Source organism: Seriola aureovittata, chromosome 3, assembly GCF_021018895.1.
Source record: "Seriola aureovittata isolate HTS-2021-v1 ecotype China chromosome 3, ASM2101889v1, whole genome shotgun sequence".
Classification (NCBI taxonomy): Eukaryota; Metazoa; Chordata; class Actinopteri; order Carangiformes; family Carangidae; genus Seriola; species Seriola aureovittata.
In genome coordinates this window covers 8937404-8954961 of record NC_079366.1, presented here as the reverse complement: position 1 = coordinate 8954961, position 17558 = coordinate 8937404, and the positions used below count along the sequence as shown (strand labels likewise).

At 41.4% G+C, this 17558-nt stretch overlaps 2 protein-coding genes across 2 annotated transcripts; one reads left to right on the top strand and one right to left on the bottom strand.

The window, feature by feature from the left end:
- Positions 1 to 9929: 9929 nt before the first annotated feature.
- On the top strand, positions 9930 to 15914 carry taf5 (TAF5 RNA polymerase II, TATA box binding protein (TBP)-associated factor). The gene is made up of 11 exons (XM_056372188.1): positions 9930 to 11080; positions 11760 to 11991; positions 12102 to 12417; positions 12529 to 12692; positions 13254 to 13389; positions 13518 to 13638; positions 13746 to 13875; positions 13988 to 14152; positions 14302 to 14479; positions 14980 to 15157; positions 15315 to 15914. Exons 1-11 carry the CDS (start codon positions 10663 to 10665, stop codon positions 15527 to 15529), a joined length of 2253 nt encoding a protein of 750 aa, XP_056228163.1. The 5' UTR covers positions 9930 to 10662; the 3' UTR covers positions 15530 to 15914.
- atp5md (ATP synthase membrane subunit k) lies at positions 15909 to 17552 on the bottom strand. Its single transcript, XM_056372205.1, has 4 exons — positions 17423 to 17552; positions 16370 to 16474; positions 16139 to 16232; positions 15909 to 16031 (listed from the first exon to the last, which is right to left on the bottom strand). The coding sequence occupies exons 2-3, from the start codon at positions 16454 to 16456 to the stop codon at positions 16143 to 16145; spliced, it is 177 nt and encodes a 58-aa protein (XP_056228180.1). The 5' UTR covers positions 16457 to 16474; positions 17423 to 17552; the 3' UTR covers positions 15909 to 16031; positions 16139 to 16142.
- Positions 17553 to 17558: the final 6 nt, after the last annotated feature.

Here is a 17558-nt window from a genome sequence, read left to right as displayed (position 1 = left end):
GCACTATGTGTGATGGAGGCTTTGAACATCCATCACTGAGGAGCCATGAGTGTCTCTATCAGAAGCCGGGGCCGTGCAGATAAAGCCTGACAGAGAACCGACTGGTGGCCTCCTCTGCAAGAAAAAGAAAAACACATAAGCACAGACTTATTTCATTTTGCCAAAACACTTACACAACACTGTTATTATCCAGAATTCATCAATGTTGATCAGTTTTTCTGGTTTCCTTCTGTCTCTGTCTAAGTTCTTCTTCCCTGGTCTGTCTCACATTGGTGCTGCAGACCCACCAGAGACAAATCCTTGATGCATCTGGTGCACCCATGGCCTCACCCTACATCAACACAGCATATACACACAATCCCAACACATCCCATCTCCAGGCCTACAGAATGCAAGTGTGTGTATTTTCCCCTCCCTTCCTCATCTCCTCCTCCCCACCTCTTCCATCTCCCAAAGTGCTGATTGGAGCCATTCCCCACCTGCTGGCAGTCTGCCCAGAGGCTGATATACTGTGTCACCATACACACATAAACAGCTATTGATTGGGTAGAAAACACCAAAAGCATCCCATTAGCTTGGCAAGGCCGTGATTAAACATATCAACATTCAGAGCCTGTGGGACTTGAGGCCAAAGACTCGTTCAGGCAATGTTTCTGAATGGTAAACTGTTAAAATAGCCTCCTGGTATGGATGCATATGGATGCGGTTGTGTGGGTATATAACAAGTGCAGCTGATCTGCAGCAAGCTAACGGCCCATAATTAGAGAGCGGATCGATGGAACAGGATCAGCTATTAATTAAAAAGCAGTTTAGAGCCTCGTACGGTCAGCTTTTAACCAGAGGTCGTATATCACTTGTCTATATACGTATGTGACTCTCTTTAGGCCTGTCTACAACTCAGTCTATCTGTGAGGGTTTCAATTTCTGTGTTCATCATGAAATCCAAGATTTACGCACTTTTCACATCTTGCTTCAGCTATGTCTTTAGAAGCACAGAGAGCTACGAGTGTAAAGGCCAATTTATACTTCTGAGTAGAATGATGATATAGGTACGGCGTAGGTACGGCATGGGTACGGCATGGGTACGGCATGGGTACGGCATGGGTACGGCATAGGTACGGCATGGGTACGTCATGGGTACGGCATAGGTACGGCATAGGTACGGCGTAGGTACGGTGTAGGTACGGCATAGGTACGGTGTAGGTATGGCATAGGAATGGCATAAGAACAGCATGGGGACAGCGCACGGACAGCATAGGTACGGCTTACATATGGCTTAAGCACAACTTAGGTGCGCCGTGGGTACAGTGTAGGAACGGCATAGGAACAACATAGGAACAGCGTAGGGACAGTGTCGGTATGGCATAAGTGATTATAGGCACGGCATAGCCCTGGGCCCTATGCTGTATGCCATAGACTGACATGCACCTCCCCAGAAATATAACTACACACTGTGGCAGCACAGATCACAACACCTGTGATTGGTTGGCTTGGTAAGCATCACATTTCCTCCAACACATTTTCCAGCTGCTCACTCTTGTGATCAGATCAGCACAGAAAATTCACCCTGCTTCTGCCTCAGTCGGTTCAATGGGCGTACACGCCATCTCCTCCGTTGTCTTCTCTCTTTTCTGTGTTGCAGTAATTTAAGTAAAAGTAACTGTTGTTCAACGTGATGTCACTTTGTGCTGTGAGAAGGAGGATCTGACCTCCACATATGTACAGATGAAACTGTTATCTAATCGACTCTTAAACTGATGTAGACTCAGCTTGTCTTTTTTCATCAAATAGCATAATTAAAGGCTCTGTGAAGGTGATGACACCCCATTATTACTCAGGGAGATGGAAATGTCATGTTAATTAAACTTAATAATTTGCTGGCTAAATATGAGCTCTCTCCCTGTACAGTATATAAATGAACATTAGACTCAGTAGATTCAGATTCTATTAGACAGGTTCCTCTGCTTTATACTGATGGCAGTTTTAGATTTTGCTAAAAAGTTCTATTGTATAAATATTTCTTTTAATTCCCGATAGTGAATTTAATGTCCACTGAGAATGCTTTTCAGCATCACATACAATTTTTCAAAAAAAAAAAAATTCTAAAAGAATTAAAAGAATTTAAAACTTTGGCCAGACTGAATTGATCAGCGTATTGGAGTTTCAGTCTCTACATGTATGAATTTATCTGCATATTTGTGTGTGAAATCTGTGCGTTTCTGTCTTTTCATGTGTGTACCCTTCTGTGTGAGTGTGTGTGTGTGTGTGTGTGTGTGCGTGTGCGTGTGCGTGTGTGTGTGTGCCACCACATGTCCGTCTGTCGTTCTCTTTGCACAGGTCGGTCGTCCCCAAGGACATTCCCATCGTCCTGTCCACCCTCCCCCTTGGTGACATCAAATAGTGGCAACAAAGGAAAAACCTGGTCCACCCCATCCTCTATTTTGGGTCTAACACACACACACACTTCAAAAAGAACAAAGAGTATTGCTTTACAGTGAGCAGGTTTGTGCACTTGCCTGTTTGTCATGTCTGTTTTTAAATATATGTTTTCTTGTTGTAGACAGAGAATGGGCACATTCTGACCTCACAGTGCAATGACAAGCAACTGAATGACAAACAAATAAATTGATAACTTACAATAAAAAGGTGCTCCTGGACACTGTGGCTTACAGAACTGATAAGGATTTAGTTCAAATCCCATTGATCCATCTCAGGAATTTACCAAAGCTCACCATGTGTGAGAAAGGGATCTTTATCAGCCAGTCTATTGTCCTGAATGTCCTAGGAGAAGATTTCCTGCCAATGTGACACACACTAGGTGGGAGAGCTGTGATATCCCTCAATAATTTATTCTAATTTATGATGGGACACTAAATGTCTCTCTTGGAAAAATGTAAAATGGGTGGCAGGAGATAGTAATACAACCATTTCTCTTTCATCATATTTTTTGTTATTTCACTTTTGTATCCCACACACACTGAAAAGAAACGTCCTGAGCTGCTACTATACCTTTATTGTCAACATGGTGTCTATATTGATAACTGCAAATACTATATACTGTAAATCATATAATTATGTCAAAATGTTTTCGTTGCCACTGGTTACCAATTGTAATTAATGATTTAGGATTATCCTCTGGATGGACTTTAAGTACCACGGCTCTGACCTTTTGCAAAATTGGTGGCCACCCCTTTATCTTACCCTCCCAGCAGCTGTCAGTCAGTGTGTGTGTGCGTGCATGCGTGTGTGTGTGTGTGTGTGTGTGTGTGATAATCTTTAGACATGCTCAGTGAACTGCAGACAGGGCTAATTTGGTAAGGAAGCTATCTAAAGAGGTTTGGATTGCAGGGAACAAAGGACACTCATGCAGTGAATTGTCTCTTAAATAAAGCTTCACTGTGTAACAACAGCATGTGGTTCAACAACAAACAGCAGTGAATTATAATAACAGCAATAATAATGATGATGTAACATGTGATATGAGGACACACAGTGTTGGGTGTGTGAAATAATGAGTTGAATCAAAATAATTCAATGGCCTGTGCGTGTTTCTTGGTTTGAGGTTGTTATGTGGCCCGAGCCTCTCTGTGCCGTGCTGCCTTATTAGTTTTAGATGGGGCCTGCATTATTTATAGTGATAGAGAAAATGTGGTGCACAACATTGTTTTGTGAAGGACCTGCAGTGGGGAAGGCTGCTTAAGTGCCTGGTTATATTGCCACTGACAAAAAATGCGTGGGAGGGAACAGAGAGAAACGGTGAGCGGAAAGAGAGGAGAGGAGAGGCAGCACTGAGACTGAAACAACTTCTTAATATGAAATGATAGTTATAAAATAAGATCATTTAAGATCACATACACATGTTTGGTAACAGATGTACTCATGCACACACACACACACACACACACACACACACACACACACACACACACATCCTGGTACACTGGTAAAAATGTCCTTCTTCACAAGCTGTATATGTATATTTAATACACATATATATAATGTATAATCAATATATTAGTTATACATACAGCACATACACTGTTAATCATTTTGAGTTTGTTCAACACCAACATTTCAGGTACACTGACTTCCAAATAAAATGGTTGTTCACCTTCCTTTATCAGCATTGCCTAAAATTAAAAAGTTTGATTAAAAGTTTTATTAGGAGGAATTAGAAGTTAATTTATGGAAAACTTTTATTTATTTTTCTGTCTAACGACTCAGAACCACCACAAACTTATACTGATAGGCACTGCAGCAGCAGCCTTTGAGCAAACAGGGATTAAAGGTTCCGTATGTAATAATCAGAAAAACCCTTGTTATTAATGACACCTGTGGCTGTTAAGAGAACTGCAGTCAGCATCTTGTTGGTCGCATGCATGCTCACACTCGGCACAAGTAGCATCCTGAGCATCGGCTGAAACCATAATGTTGATAGATGAGGTCATTTAAAGTTATACTGTTATTATAGAGGGATATTTGACTCTCCAGCGCCGGCACGGTGCTAAAATGAAAGTGTGGAGATAGGTCTGACTTTGCGAGATTATAGTTTGACGTAAATGTAATGTTATGTGGTGATGTTATGTGATGAGGTCTTTCCATGAATTGAATGACCTGCCAATGTTGGCCCTAGCTTTCCCCCAATGTTGGTCACATTCCCGTTTGGCCAGATGGGGCTTCACTAGATTAAACTTTTCGTTGTTTTTTTTTTTTTTTGTGCTTACATTGAGTTTGTGCTGCAGTCTGTGTTGAGCTGAGAGTCAGTTGTTTGTTAGGAAGAAAGGCATTGAGGCACGGCACTTGGGAGCAAGTATAAATGTCACATTTTTAGGATTTTGCCAGAGAATTCATTCTGTGTCCTTTACATCCACAGGCTGTTATAGGCAACCGAGAAAGTCAGAGAAAGGTCTCACTGACACTGACAATAGAAAAACCTTTTAATTTGCCTCCCAGTCTTACATATATTACCTTTAAATGCCTTGCTTGTTTAAGGAGACTATAACAAACGAAAAAGTATATTTCATTTACTCATCCTGGATTTTGCCCATCCATTCTGAGGGTTTGATCAAGCTTGCCTCTGTGCGGCTGCCACCAGCAGAAGGCCAGCAGAACAGACAACTGCGTGCAGGATCCAGCTCCACAGTTAGGTCAGTATTGAATAATGCAGGCTCCCCACATTTCATCCCTCAAAATGGAGATCTCTAGTGCCTTCACACCCATTATTCCACTTGGATGGCGAAAAGGCTCTGAGATGAATTCATGCACGCACACAGAGACGCACATACTCTTGCACCACCTCCCATAGGCTAAAGGAAGTAAGAGCACCCTGTGCAAGACTAGGACTGACAGGAAAGAAAACTAAATAGAAATAACTTCGGTTAGTTATGGGAACATGAAGAAGGATTTTAGGGCAAATGGTGGCAACCTAACCTTGAATACACATTTTTATTTCCAAGTTCAGAGAGCTATATTCAGGAGCCTTTTATTAAGTCCATCAAAAACACTGTGGCTCTTTTTTATTGCTTCACCCCAGTGTGATTAAACTGGATGAAGATGTGACTCTTCTCTGTTGCTAATGGCTACTGTAAGAAAAATCCTCATCCCTCCTTCCTTGCTCACCTCTTACATCATGGGAAGACATCATCTCTACTGTCAGCTCTCTCTTCATTTGCCGTTTCACTTTCTCATTCACATGTTTCACGCCTTTCTTTACACCTGCCTCCCCCCATTATATGTCACCTCTCACATGCACAACCTCATTTAAGCTTTTCCTTTTGCCTCTCTCTCATCCAGACATCCTCAGAGTTCAAGATACCATCCTTTCTGTCTTGTTACCGCTCCCCATGCGCTGCCCCACCCCTGCTATTCCCCGCCGACCCACTCCCCTTCCTGCCGCCCCCTCATGCTGCCTTCCCTCTCCACCCTCCTTTCCTGTTCTTTTCTGCACTCTCTCCCTCTATCTTTCCTTCTCTTAGGGCTTTTTTCTACCTTTTCTGGGAGTCACACTTCATGAATTATTTACTTATCTCAGTGGGAGATTTTTGCTGCATCGTTTACTGCTCAAAGACAGGCAGCCAGTGTTTTCCTGACAAACGCAAAAATTCATCTCTCATTTAAATGTGAAGGTCAGCATAACAGATCTTCTCATTCACGCAGTCACTCTCTGGCGGACTGCTGAGTATTCCTACATGGACGACAGTCAATAGCGCCATCATAACCATCTGAGGAAAGACAAACACAGCAAGCCAGAGAGGCATCATTTCAGTGATAAATATAGCCTAAAAAGAAGAAAATAAGGACATCCAAGGTGTCTCATCCTTTTGGACAATTTATGGCATTTATGTGCATGTGTGATAATGTCCTAAAAGATTTATTTTTTTTATAATATTAGGGCCCTCAAAAGAAAACAACATCTGCAACATTTCTTGTAGCCACAACACATGCAAACATAAAAAATCCTAAAAAAAACATTGTGAGCGACTAGAAAACTGCCACGCCCCAGACTGCACTCCCAGGACTACATCACTCTCTGCTGCCTCACACACAAACATGGACGTACACACCTTGATACAAAGTGAATCTCCTTTTAATAACAGCCTTGGCCTTAAATCTTTTTGACAGGATTTTAATTCAAAGGTAGAAGTAATATCAACCTGATATCCGTCCAGGCTCCCAGAAATGTTCAAGTGGTTGAGCGCCTCACAGTGCCGAGGAACAGGACTTGGGGTGGTGCCACCGATGCCAATTAGAACATTTGCCATAAACCTCCGCAGCAATTTCATCAGAGGACGTTTTTACTGGCACATAAGCGTAACAGCTTGAGGGAAAAAAACCATAACAGCACGTCTTTTCCTGATATGCATTAACCGTGTAAACACACTGCAATAGCCTTTTAAATTAAACCAGTGATGCATGTCAGTGGTATCAGCACTCTACTGGCCAGTACCATAAGAATGTAAACTCCTATTACAAGTACAGAAAACAATAGCAAACAATACATAAGCATGAACATTGTATTAAATACTAAAAACATAACAGTGCTTTTCTACTTTTGTTTGTTATTGTATAATATTCTACTGCTCTAAGACAGTGTGTTGTGGATCTACAGTCATATGAATTTCAGGCATTCAAGTGTAAAGCAGTTTCTTTTTCTTTGAGGTGTGTGTGTGTGTGTGTGTGTGTGTGTGTGTGTGTGTGTGTGTGTGTGCGCGCTCCTACAAAGCTTTCTCTGTTGGGTGAAGCCACACCCTGCTGTCTCCTGACACCAAGCGAGAGAAGCAGAGAAAGACACACAGCGAGGAACTGGGCAAAGTCATCACTGACGTGTGAAAGGAGGTTACGAATGAACATGCTTCACTCCCCACATCACTCGCCCATTTCTTGATGACTGTGAAGACCACGCACACACTAAACTGAGGGTAGTGGGGAACAAAAGGTTACAGAGCCTGGTTTTTATAATGGTGCCGGATGGTCAGTTTGAATCCCCAAAGCATCTGGGTAAAGTTGACAAGAGAAATGAGAAACACAACCTGGATGTCAGGTACTGCAGCAGCGGGGGGGAATCCTCTAGATATACAATATTAGCGTGAATAAGGGTGGGGCAGAAAGAGGGAATGCTTTACAATATTTGAAGAAATTATTTTTCAGCAAAAATAACAGATATTTAGTCTGAAGTGAAGAATGGGCCCGTTCAGAATGTAAAATTATTGTGTTTTATTATGTCAGCAGTATTATAATGTTCATGGTAATTATTTAATGTGAATTTAATCTAGGTACTGAATCACTGCATAATAATTTATGATCTTAATGACCTATGTAGCTAGCAGCTACAGCCATCAGATAAATGTAGTGGAGTAAAAAGTACAATATTCATAGTACAGTACTGAATGAATTCTCATAGTCTCTTCTCATGCCTTTGCATTGAATCACATATTTCTGCCTTTGAAACACCTGTAGTGGAGAGCTCCTTTTATCTTTCATTATTTTTTATCATTTCAAAATAAAAGCACTTCAGCACAATAATAAAGTGAAGGGATTATATAGGCAGAATTGTAGAGGCAGATGGTGCCACGGTGGTGCAGGTGCTGGACATTGCAGTCATCTGGCGCTGCACAGCGGGTGCTTTTAAACAGCTATATGAAGGGGACACTTATAGATCTTAAATCAATAACCTTTAGCCTGACACATGTGTTTCAGCCACCTGCATATTTATTAGGTCACAGAGAAGGTGAACGCAACATGAGCTATGGCGACCATGTGCAGTAATATTGCTGATCTTAGTATTCTCCATACCACATACATTGGCACTGTCATTCAGTTGAAAACAGAAGAAAGTCATCGCTCCCTAATTAACAGCTGTACAATGAACCTGCACAGATGACCACGCCCTGAACTGCTGATGTTTACATGTCTATCTCCTACACCCACCCACCCACCCACCAGCCAACCCCACCCCCACCTCTCCTCCACACGGAGCATAACAGCCGCAATGTTACACAACGCCCTGCTGCTTCTGCTGTGAACCCTTCTTTCATCCCACCCCCGTACTGTGGGCCTTAGTCTGCATATTAAACCTGCTGCTGAGTTGTCACTCCCAAGATGTCCAGAGGGGATGAACCCGGTCAGGTTCTGCTACAAGTGCATGTATACCTGAAAAGGAGTGCGTTAATAATAGGTTGAAAATATGCAAATTCATTCCATATGAGGTTCTTTCAGCCTGGAGTGGTTTTGTAAGAAAATAATGAAATAATAAAATTCATCATATTATATTATTGTACTTGCATTACAGTGTATAAGGTGTAATAGTAAAGCAAGAGACAAAGCCTGAGCAACATACTGTGCAGGGGAATTTCATAAGAAATGCCGCTAGACTAAACATGGCTTCTTGCAATGTTCGAAACTGAAAATCAAATGAAATACTATTAAGATCTGATTTTCTACTGACTGTGTCCTATAAATGAAAACAGATGCTGTGCTGACCTGAAAGATGCACACTCAGCGCTATATGAGTGTCTGTGACAGGGCGTTCAGGGTGTTCAGAGAGGGAAGAAGGCAGAAATCCAGCCTCAGCAGAATGTAAAGTGGATACTGCTGATCCTTGTAAGTAGTTTCTGTCCCTCTTGTGTTTATCCTCTCTGCTACAAGTTGCATAAAAAACTTTGTACATACTACATTTAATCAATCCATCATGTAATTATTACAACCATAGTAAGACCTGTATGTTCCTCACCTTTTTGCATCACACATTATCTGATATAAAGTATTTGTATACCAAATAAAGAAGAAGTGCATTGTTTTCATATAATAATCTTATAAATAATCATCATCATATTAGACTGTGACACCCTCAGTAACATAGAGGAGGAAGAGGAATGTGTCCTTTGTCTCTATAAAATGTTTGCCTCTGGGGTGTCCTTGAAAATGAATGGTCACAGTGCATTACATATACAGTAACCTCCACGTCATAGGTTCAATTCCAGCCTACAACCTTGTTTTCTTCCTCTGTAGCTCCATACGTTTCTACTGTCACTACCAATATGGGAGTAAGATGCATGTGTGGCACTTGTTTATTGTTAAAGCTCCTTCAATTAGCTGATCAATAGAATACTTTTTGATAATCAAGCAGTTTAGAATGTTTTTTTCAAAGCAAAACTGCTTCTCACAAATTAATATTTTATTTTTTTCTCATTCTTCCATGATAGTAAACTGAATATCTTTAGGATTTGACTATTGATCAAACAAAACAAGACATCTGAGGGTGTCACTATGGCCTCTTGCAACTTGTGAAGGGTATTTCCCAAAATTGACCTTTCATAGACAAAACAAGTAATTGAGAAATTGAGAAAATAAAAAGTAGGCCTAGATTTATCTATAAGAAAAATTATTGTCACAGCTCCAATTTTCTTTACACTTCATTTGTTACCCTGGCAATACCTTGTCCAAGGATATCATTGGGTTTGGACACTCAAGACTGGGCAGGGGATGTGTGGAAGCAAAGTGCCACCACCTGGTACAAAATGGTACACATCTGATTATAAATGAAAATTGTGCAATCCACTTTAGAGTACACACAAAGATTTGAATAGGTAGGAGTCCTTCACTTCTTATAATTGAAAGTAAGACCTGATTTATTTATTACCTGATTGGTCGATCCACAGGAAATGTAACTATTTTCACATTCAAATGATTGTTTTGTTCATTGTCCAAGCAAAAACACCAAACTTGTGCTGTTTCCAGCTTTTCAAATGTGAGGATTTGACTCTCTTCGTGGTCATAGATAGTACACTTAATTTCTTTGGGTTTTGGACTGTTGGTCACACGAAACAGAACATGTGAAGATGTCTCTTTAAGTTCTGGCAAAATATAACTGGCAATGTTTCATTATTTTCATTGTCATTTTATCAACAAAACTCTTAAATCAAATACTTTATATCTGGGTTCTTATAGCAAAATGTAACTTATTGATCATAAAATTACGGTTTCAAATGTGGCATTGCTGTATAAACGCACCAACACGACAGTTTCCATTGGTAGTGAGGTAGGCGGGACTTCTGCGCTGCCCTGGATGATGCAGCATGAGAAAGCACCAATCAGGTGACCGGATCTTGCATTGTTCACGTTTTCCTTTTTTTCAACCTCGCACATGCGCATTTCATTTTGAAAATGGCGGCCGTACAGGGTGGTTTGGTCGACGCTGATGAAGATAAAGACATAAAAACAGAACCATCAAGCGATGGCTGGGGAAATAATAATGCAAACGACGGAAGACTGCTCTCTCCGTCGCCAGGCTCCAGTTCTTCGGCTGGAAGCAACAAAACTGTGGCGGGAGCTCCGGAGGACCAGCAGACGCTGCTGGCAGTCCTGCAGTTCCTCAGGAAGAACAAGCTGACCGAGTCCGTCGAAATTTTGCGTCGTGAAGCGGGATTACCTGAGGATTCACTGGAGCTGAAGGGCACTGATTCCTCAGGGGCAGGTTCGGGAGGTGCTGCGGGCAGTGTGGATTTAGAAGGCGGGGATGCGAGCTCTCTTCTCAGCCGGGTGACCATTTCATCCTCCGCCGGAGCTCAGGCGCCAACAAAAGGTCCGATACAGTCACTGGCTACTGAAACACTGTTGCACGGTTAACACAAACGTTTCCTGTTCATTCAAACATCACCTACGACTTTAACATAAGTATAATCCTCCACTGATGACAAAGTATTATGAAAATAGAGATGTTATAGCTAAGTTATAGGCTACATTCACTGTCAAATCCAAACTACTATATTATACCTCTCAAGGAGGTAGAAAAGTTAAGAAGCAGTGCTTAACAAAGTTAGTATTTATGGTAGGGCTGCTTGGGTTTTGTTACATTGTACGATGTGTTATATTTTCTGGTCACTGAATGAACAGTTCCTGGTGTACTCAGTAATTTTCTTTGAGTTTTTTTTATTTGATACCATTAATAAATACTTTCTATTTCATTTCACTTGACACAGATAAAACAATGTCAAGAAGGTTAGACAAAGTACTCCAAAGTTAACTAGGTTTTTACAAAGCTTTTAACCACATCTCATGGTCTTCATCAGTGGAAGGAGCTTGTCATGAAGTGTAATCACATAACCTCTCAAGTTAAAAAGTATTGTGAAAAAGGCAATGTTGCTTTTATTCTGTATCTTAATTAACAGATGAGGTAATTGAAAAAAAAAGTTCAATTCCACACAGCCAGCACCAGTAGAATGAAGGTATAACTGCACGTCTCACTTGAACTTCTTTTTCAGCAACGGCTGGGGAGGATCAGCCAGATGTGAATGTGGTGCTGTCCGCTTACAGCCAGCAGGGAGACCCGGCTCTGTATCAGGTTTACTACAGCGGCCTGAAGAGGTTCATAGAGACGGTTTTGGATTGTCACAGAGCAGAGCTGTCCCAGGTCTTTTACCCGCTGTTTGTCCACATGTATCTGGAGTTGGTGTACAACAATCACGAAAGTGAGGCCAAGGCTTTCTTTGAAAAGTGAGTTTCCTTTTCCCAAACTTAAAGCATGGGTTACTTGATTTTCATATAGGTAATATTTAATCATCTCACACCTCTAAAATTCTTCCCTGTTCTGTCCTCCATCTCAGGTTCAGTGGGGACCAGGAGTGCTATTATGAAGATGACCTGCGTGTTTTGTCCAGCCTGTCAAAGAAAGAACACATGAGAGGCAACGAGACTCTCCTTGACTTCCGCACCAGCAAATTTGTCCTGCGCATCTCCCGTGATTCTTACCAGCTGCTGAAGAGACACCTGCAGGAGCGTCAGAACAACCAGATCTGGAATATCATCCAAGAGCACCTCTACATTGATATCTTCGATGGCATGCCACGCAGCAAGAGCCAGATCGATGCCATGTCTGGCAGCTTGGCTGGAGAGGCCAAGAGAGAGGCCAATAAGGCGAAGGTTGGTTTTTACAATAAGATTTGTGTTTTCATTGTCTCCTGACACTTTTCTTATACAACATTGTGTAACTCATGACATGTTCTTGTTTCACTGTCTTTCAAACTGCCGTAGGTTTACTACGGATTGCTGAAGGAACCAGAAATTGAGCTGCCTCTTGATGATGAAGATGAGGAAGCAGAAAATGAGGAGGGTAAACCCAAGAAGAAGAAACCCAAAAAGGACAGCATGGGCTCCAAAAGCAAGAAGCAGGATCCTAATGCACCTTCACAGAATAGGTAGGATTTTCTTTACACTGAAGTATACTGTACAATTCTGCATCTGCACCGCTAGTACTGTTGTCTCATCAACTTACTGTGCAAGGCCAAAACAGTATAACACTGTGAAGGTTGTTCTGCAGCACTGGGATACTCAATACATTCTATCATAGCAACTTGTGTTTGTTGAATTGTCATTTATCTTGTAAATGAATGGGGACTGACTTTTATTACATGTAACCAAGCACCACTACTCCAATCACTAATTTCATAACATACTGCTCATGAATTAAAACTTTTAATTTGAAGGAAAGTATTATCCACACACAGTACAAGAAAGTTGATTGGAAAATATTCTCTCATATAATTTTGTCAGAGGCCTATTTCTCTTCCACTTAGGGTGTTGCACTTGCCAACGTCTCTACATGTGACAATGTTTAATAGAGACTAACGTGATATGTGAAAAACCAAAATATATATTTTTTCAATATTATGAAAAATAATGCATATGGCAGGAAATATTGCAATATATTGGCCCAAGCCGGGTGACTGATGACAATTTTCTTGTTTGCCATTGCTTAGGATACCTTTGCCAGAACTGAAGGATTCAGACAAGCTGGACAAGATCATGTACATGAAAGAGGCCACCAAGAAGATCCGCCTGGGACCAGATAACCTCCCCTCTATCTGCTTCTACTCTTTTCTAAATGCGTACCAGGTAAAAGCGCATTACCACCATAATTCACTGGTGTTTAAACATTTAAGCAACTGAGTCTGAACAGTTAAATACAAATTCAAACTAGGGTAGAAGTCATTTCTAATTATTATCACCCTTTTACCCTTCAGGGTTTGACTGCAGTGGACTTCACAGATGACTCCAGCCTCATTGCAGGAGGCTTCGCTGACTCCACAGTACGGGTATGGAGCGTCACACCGAAAAAGCTCCGCAAGGTCAAGTCTGCAGCAGGTACAATATGATTGACACTGTGTGAAGTTACCTTTACTTCTTTTATTGTTGGAAAATAATTGATCTAAAACTTTTATTGCTTTCATCTTGTCCCACTTTCTCTCAAGACTTGAATCTGATTGACAAAGAGTCAGATGATGTGCTTGAGAGGATCATGGACGAGAAGACAGCCAGTGAGTCAAAGATCCTCTACGGACACAGCGGCCCGGTGTATGGCATCAGCTTTAGCCCAGACAGGTAAAACAGCTCTGATGCACCTGGTGTTACATGAAACACACCTTCTGCAGGAACTGGATCTTTTCATTATTGATTCAAACATAAGGTAATTACTGCCTGTTCTGCTTCATAGAAACTACCTGTTGTCAAGTTCTGAAGATGGTACCGTCAGGCTGTGGAGTCTCCAAACATTTACTTGTCTAGTGGGTTACAAAGGCCATAATTACCCTGTGTGGGACACCCAGTTTTCCCCCCATGGCTATTATTTTATCTCCGGGGGACATGACAGAGTTGCCCGGTAAGAAACTGAAGAACTGCTTTGGTTAGCATGTGAAATAATACTCCTACACACAGTCCTGTTCTCCACAGAGAAATATATACTCTAGATGAACAGAAGCACTGTTAACAGATATCTTTCATTGGTCTGTGTTGCGCTGTCTCCAACAGTCTGTGGGCGACAGATCACTACCAGCCTCTACGGATGTTTTCTGGTCATCTAGCTGACGTCACTTGCACCCGTTTCCACCCCAACTCCAACTATGTGGCCACAGGGTCGTCTGACCGCACCATCCGCCTCTGGGACGTCCTGAATGGCAACTGTGTCCGCATATTCACCGGTCATAAGGTCAGATGAGTCACCAGAGCAGTTTAACAAGGGTTATCATGATGGTTTAATAGCATGATAACCGGATCTGTTGTGGTATATTTATAAACTTTTTTTTAAAGTTATATTTTTGGGCATTTTTGCCTTTATTCGGACAGTACAGTGAGAGATAGACAGTAAATTCATGGGGGGGTGACATGCCGCGGGTTGGACTCAAACCCATGGCCGCTGCGGTTAGGACTAAGCCTTAATGGTACGTGCTCTACCAGGTGAGGCGCCCCAGGTTTCATAGTTTAACAAGATTTCAAGTACAAGATTTGATACTATTAAGAGTACTGATAAGGGCAATGAAAAAATTGAGGCACCCTTACCTTCATAGTTGTTTGATTACTCAGAAAATGTTCTTCACATCCCCTGATTTAAAGATGCTAAATATTCACATACCTATACAGCAGCACAGCTAGCAGAGTCGAGTGATGTAGAGACAACTACTGAGCCACTCTTTCAACTTTATCTCTCAGGGTCCTATCCATGCGCTGGCTTTCTCTCCCAATGGGAAGTTCTTGGCTTCTGGAGCCACTGACGGCAGAGTTCTTCTGTGGGACATCGGTCATGGTCTGATGATTGGAGAGCTCAAAGGCCACACAGATACCATCTATTCCCTCAGGTTCAGCAGGGATGGCGAGATCCTTGCCTCCGGTGGGTGTTCCACAACCTCTCGTAATACTTTTAATCAACTACGTTTAATTAAGAGCCTGATGAAGCCTACTTTTCATTTTGAGTTTCTGCAATTATAGCTGCAATGACCATGTTTCTATTGAGTGAATCAACATTTACAGTATCCTCCTTTCTCTAGGCTCCATGGACAACACAGTTCGTCTGTGGGATGCAATGAAAGCATTTGATGATTTAGAGACTGATGACTTCACAGCAGCCACAGGACACATTCATCTACAAGATAACTCCCAGGAGCTTCTGTTGGGCACCTACATGACTAAATCCACACCTGTGATACACCTTCACTTCACCCGGAGAAACCTGCTGCTGGCCGCAGGGGCCTACAATCCATAAGACATTACTCAGTCATTATATTAATAATCAATGGAAGCTTGAAATGATGCAAATGTTTGGTCCCAGAGCTCCTCAAACAATTGAGGTTTGTGGGGAAAGGAGAGTACAACAAGACTGTATTGTCAGTTCACCTCTGGTGAAAATCTAGCTGTGAATGAGGATAATAATTAGGTTAGCCCACTCCTGTCCTGGCCCTCAGTCTGAAAGATTCAGGGTCCAAATCAAGCTCATGTATTGCAGATATTCCTTTGCCTGAAAAAAGTGCCATTGTTGATTGAGGGCCGTTTCTAAAAATCACTGCCATGAGTACAAAACACATGGCTGACATGTCTGTATGATAGTCTTTTATACTGGTGTACACTGTAAATAAAACAAAGTGTTTTTATGTTTGGGCATAAATGTTCTTTATTGTTAACACAAGGAAATCAAACACTCATATTTATTACAAGCACATACAGCTCTCTCCACTCCCAGCTGCTAGAACTGATGGTCAAATGGACACCTGTAAAGGAGATAACAAGAGCCTTAAATGAATTGAATAGATCAACACTTCACTTAAGTAGAATGGATTTGGAAACTAATAAGATGGAAAGACTTAAATGTACTTACATTATCACTTTTGTGTGACAGCGGCCTGTTTCTTGGGCTTCAATTTGAAGAAAAGGGCAATGGCAACTAGACTGGCATATGTGGCCAAAACACACTACAGGAAAAAAAAAAACAAGAAGCTTATTGATGCATTTTAGCAGTGCAATATTAGGCAGGGGGGTTAGGCTGTTAGACAGTTTAACTGTCAAGTGTGACATGCAGTGTATTACAGGAAAGTTGCAAACAACTCACATTCCTCCTTCCTGTGATTGTGTATGAATTGAAGTACTTGGCAAACCCAGTGAACTGGTGCTGGGTTCCGGCGTCATGTCCTCCCATGATGGATAGTTTATGGTCCTACCACAAAGAATTAACAGGTGAATAATTGATTCATATGATAGTAATTGAGCATTTTGTTCTTGACCTTGGCAGCAGCACCTCTGACAAAATAGTCTGGAGCTGAGGCGATTAATATATTGTCCTAAAATGTATCTGCAAAAATGGTCACAATTTAAAACGCTATTCATAAGGCTATTTTAACAATCCGAATCCCTCATTACTGCTTGAAAATACATGACACTTGAAGACGTAACCTTGAGCTTTGAGAAACTAATGGATAGTCACCATTTTCTGATATTTTAAAGTCCGAATCAATGATGAAAACTGTCTTTAGTTGCAGACCTATAATAATCTCTGGTGCTGTCTTAAATCGGTATTTTGTCACGCAATGCTTGATATAATTATTGCACGGTAATCTCGACCGTTTCAGCAACAACGGATGTAGCAAAACTCAAGCACGTTCAAAAATGATTCAAGAAACCCTTAATAAATTCAGCATTTAATTTGGGCAAAACAACTGTCTTTCTAATGTAAACTCGCTACTATAGTTACAAGCGCGATTACATAAGATTGCAATTTAAACGGTAGCTGTTTATACGTGCTATGACAAGAACTGACACCAGGACGCCAACAACGAGCCCTCTCATAGTAATCCAGGATATGACAGACTCCTGACAAATTAACCCACTTAAACTCATTAACCGTGTGGTTGATAAATAAACTTAGCGCATGTATTTCATTCAGACTGACTTTCATCAGGCAGTGGAACTGTTTAAGTCGTTAGCTAGCACACTGCGCTAAATTAAAGTAGCTTGCTACGTTAGCTTGCTAGCTAACTTAACTTTCAGAACGTTAGTTAAATAGTGCATCGTCACAGAGACGGTTTAAAGACAACACGGGTACTGTTAAGCATTGTTACATCCAATGTGAATCGGCTCATTTATTCCTAAATGTTCTACTTCTTACCTTTAACACACGACCCCTGCAAAAACAGTATGAGACAGGTGTCCTTCAGGAGAGGCCGCAATGCTAAATTCGCAAGGAAGTCCCGCCTACTCAGAGTAGTCTAAAAGTGTGAACTATTGGTCCGAAATAATGTTAC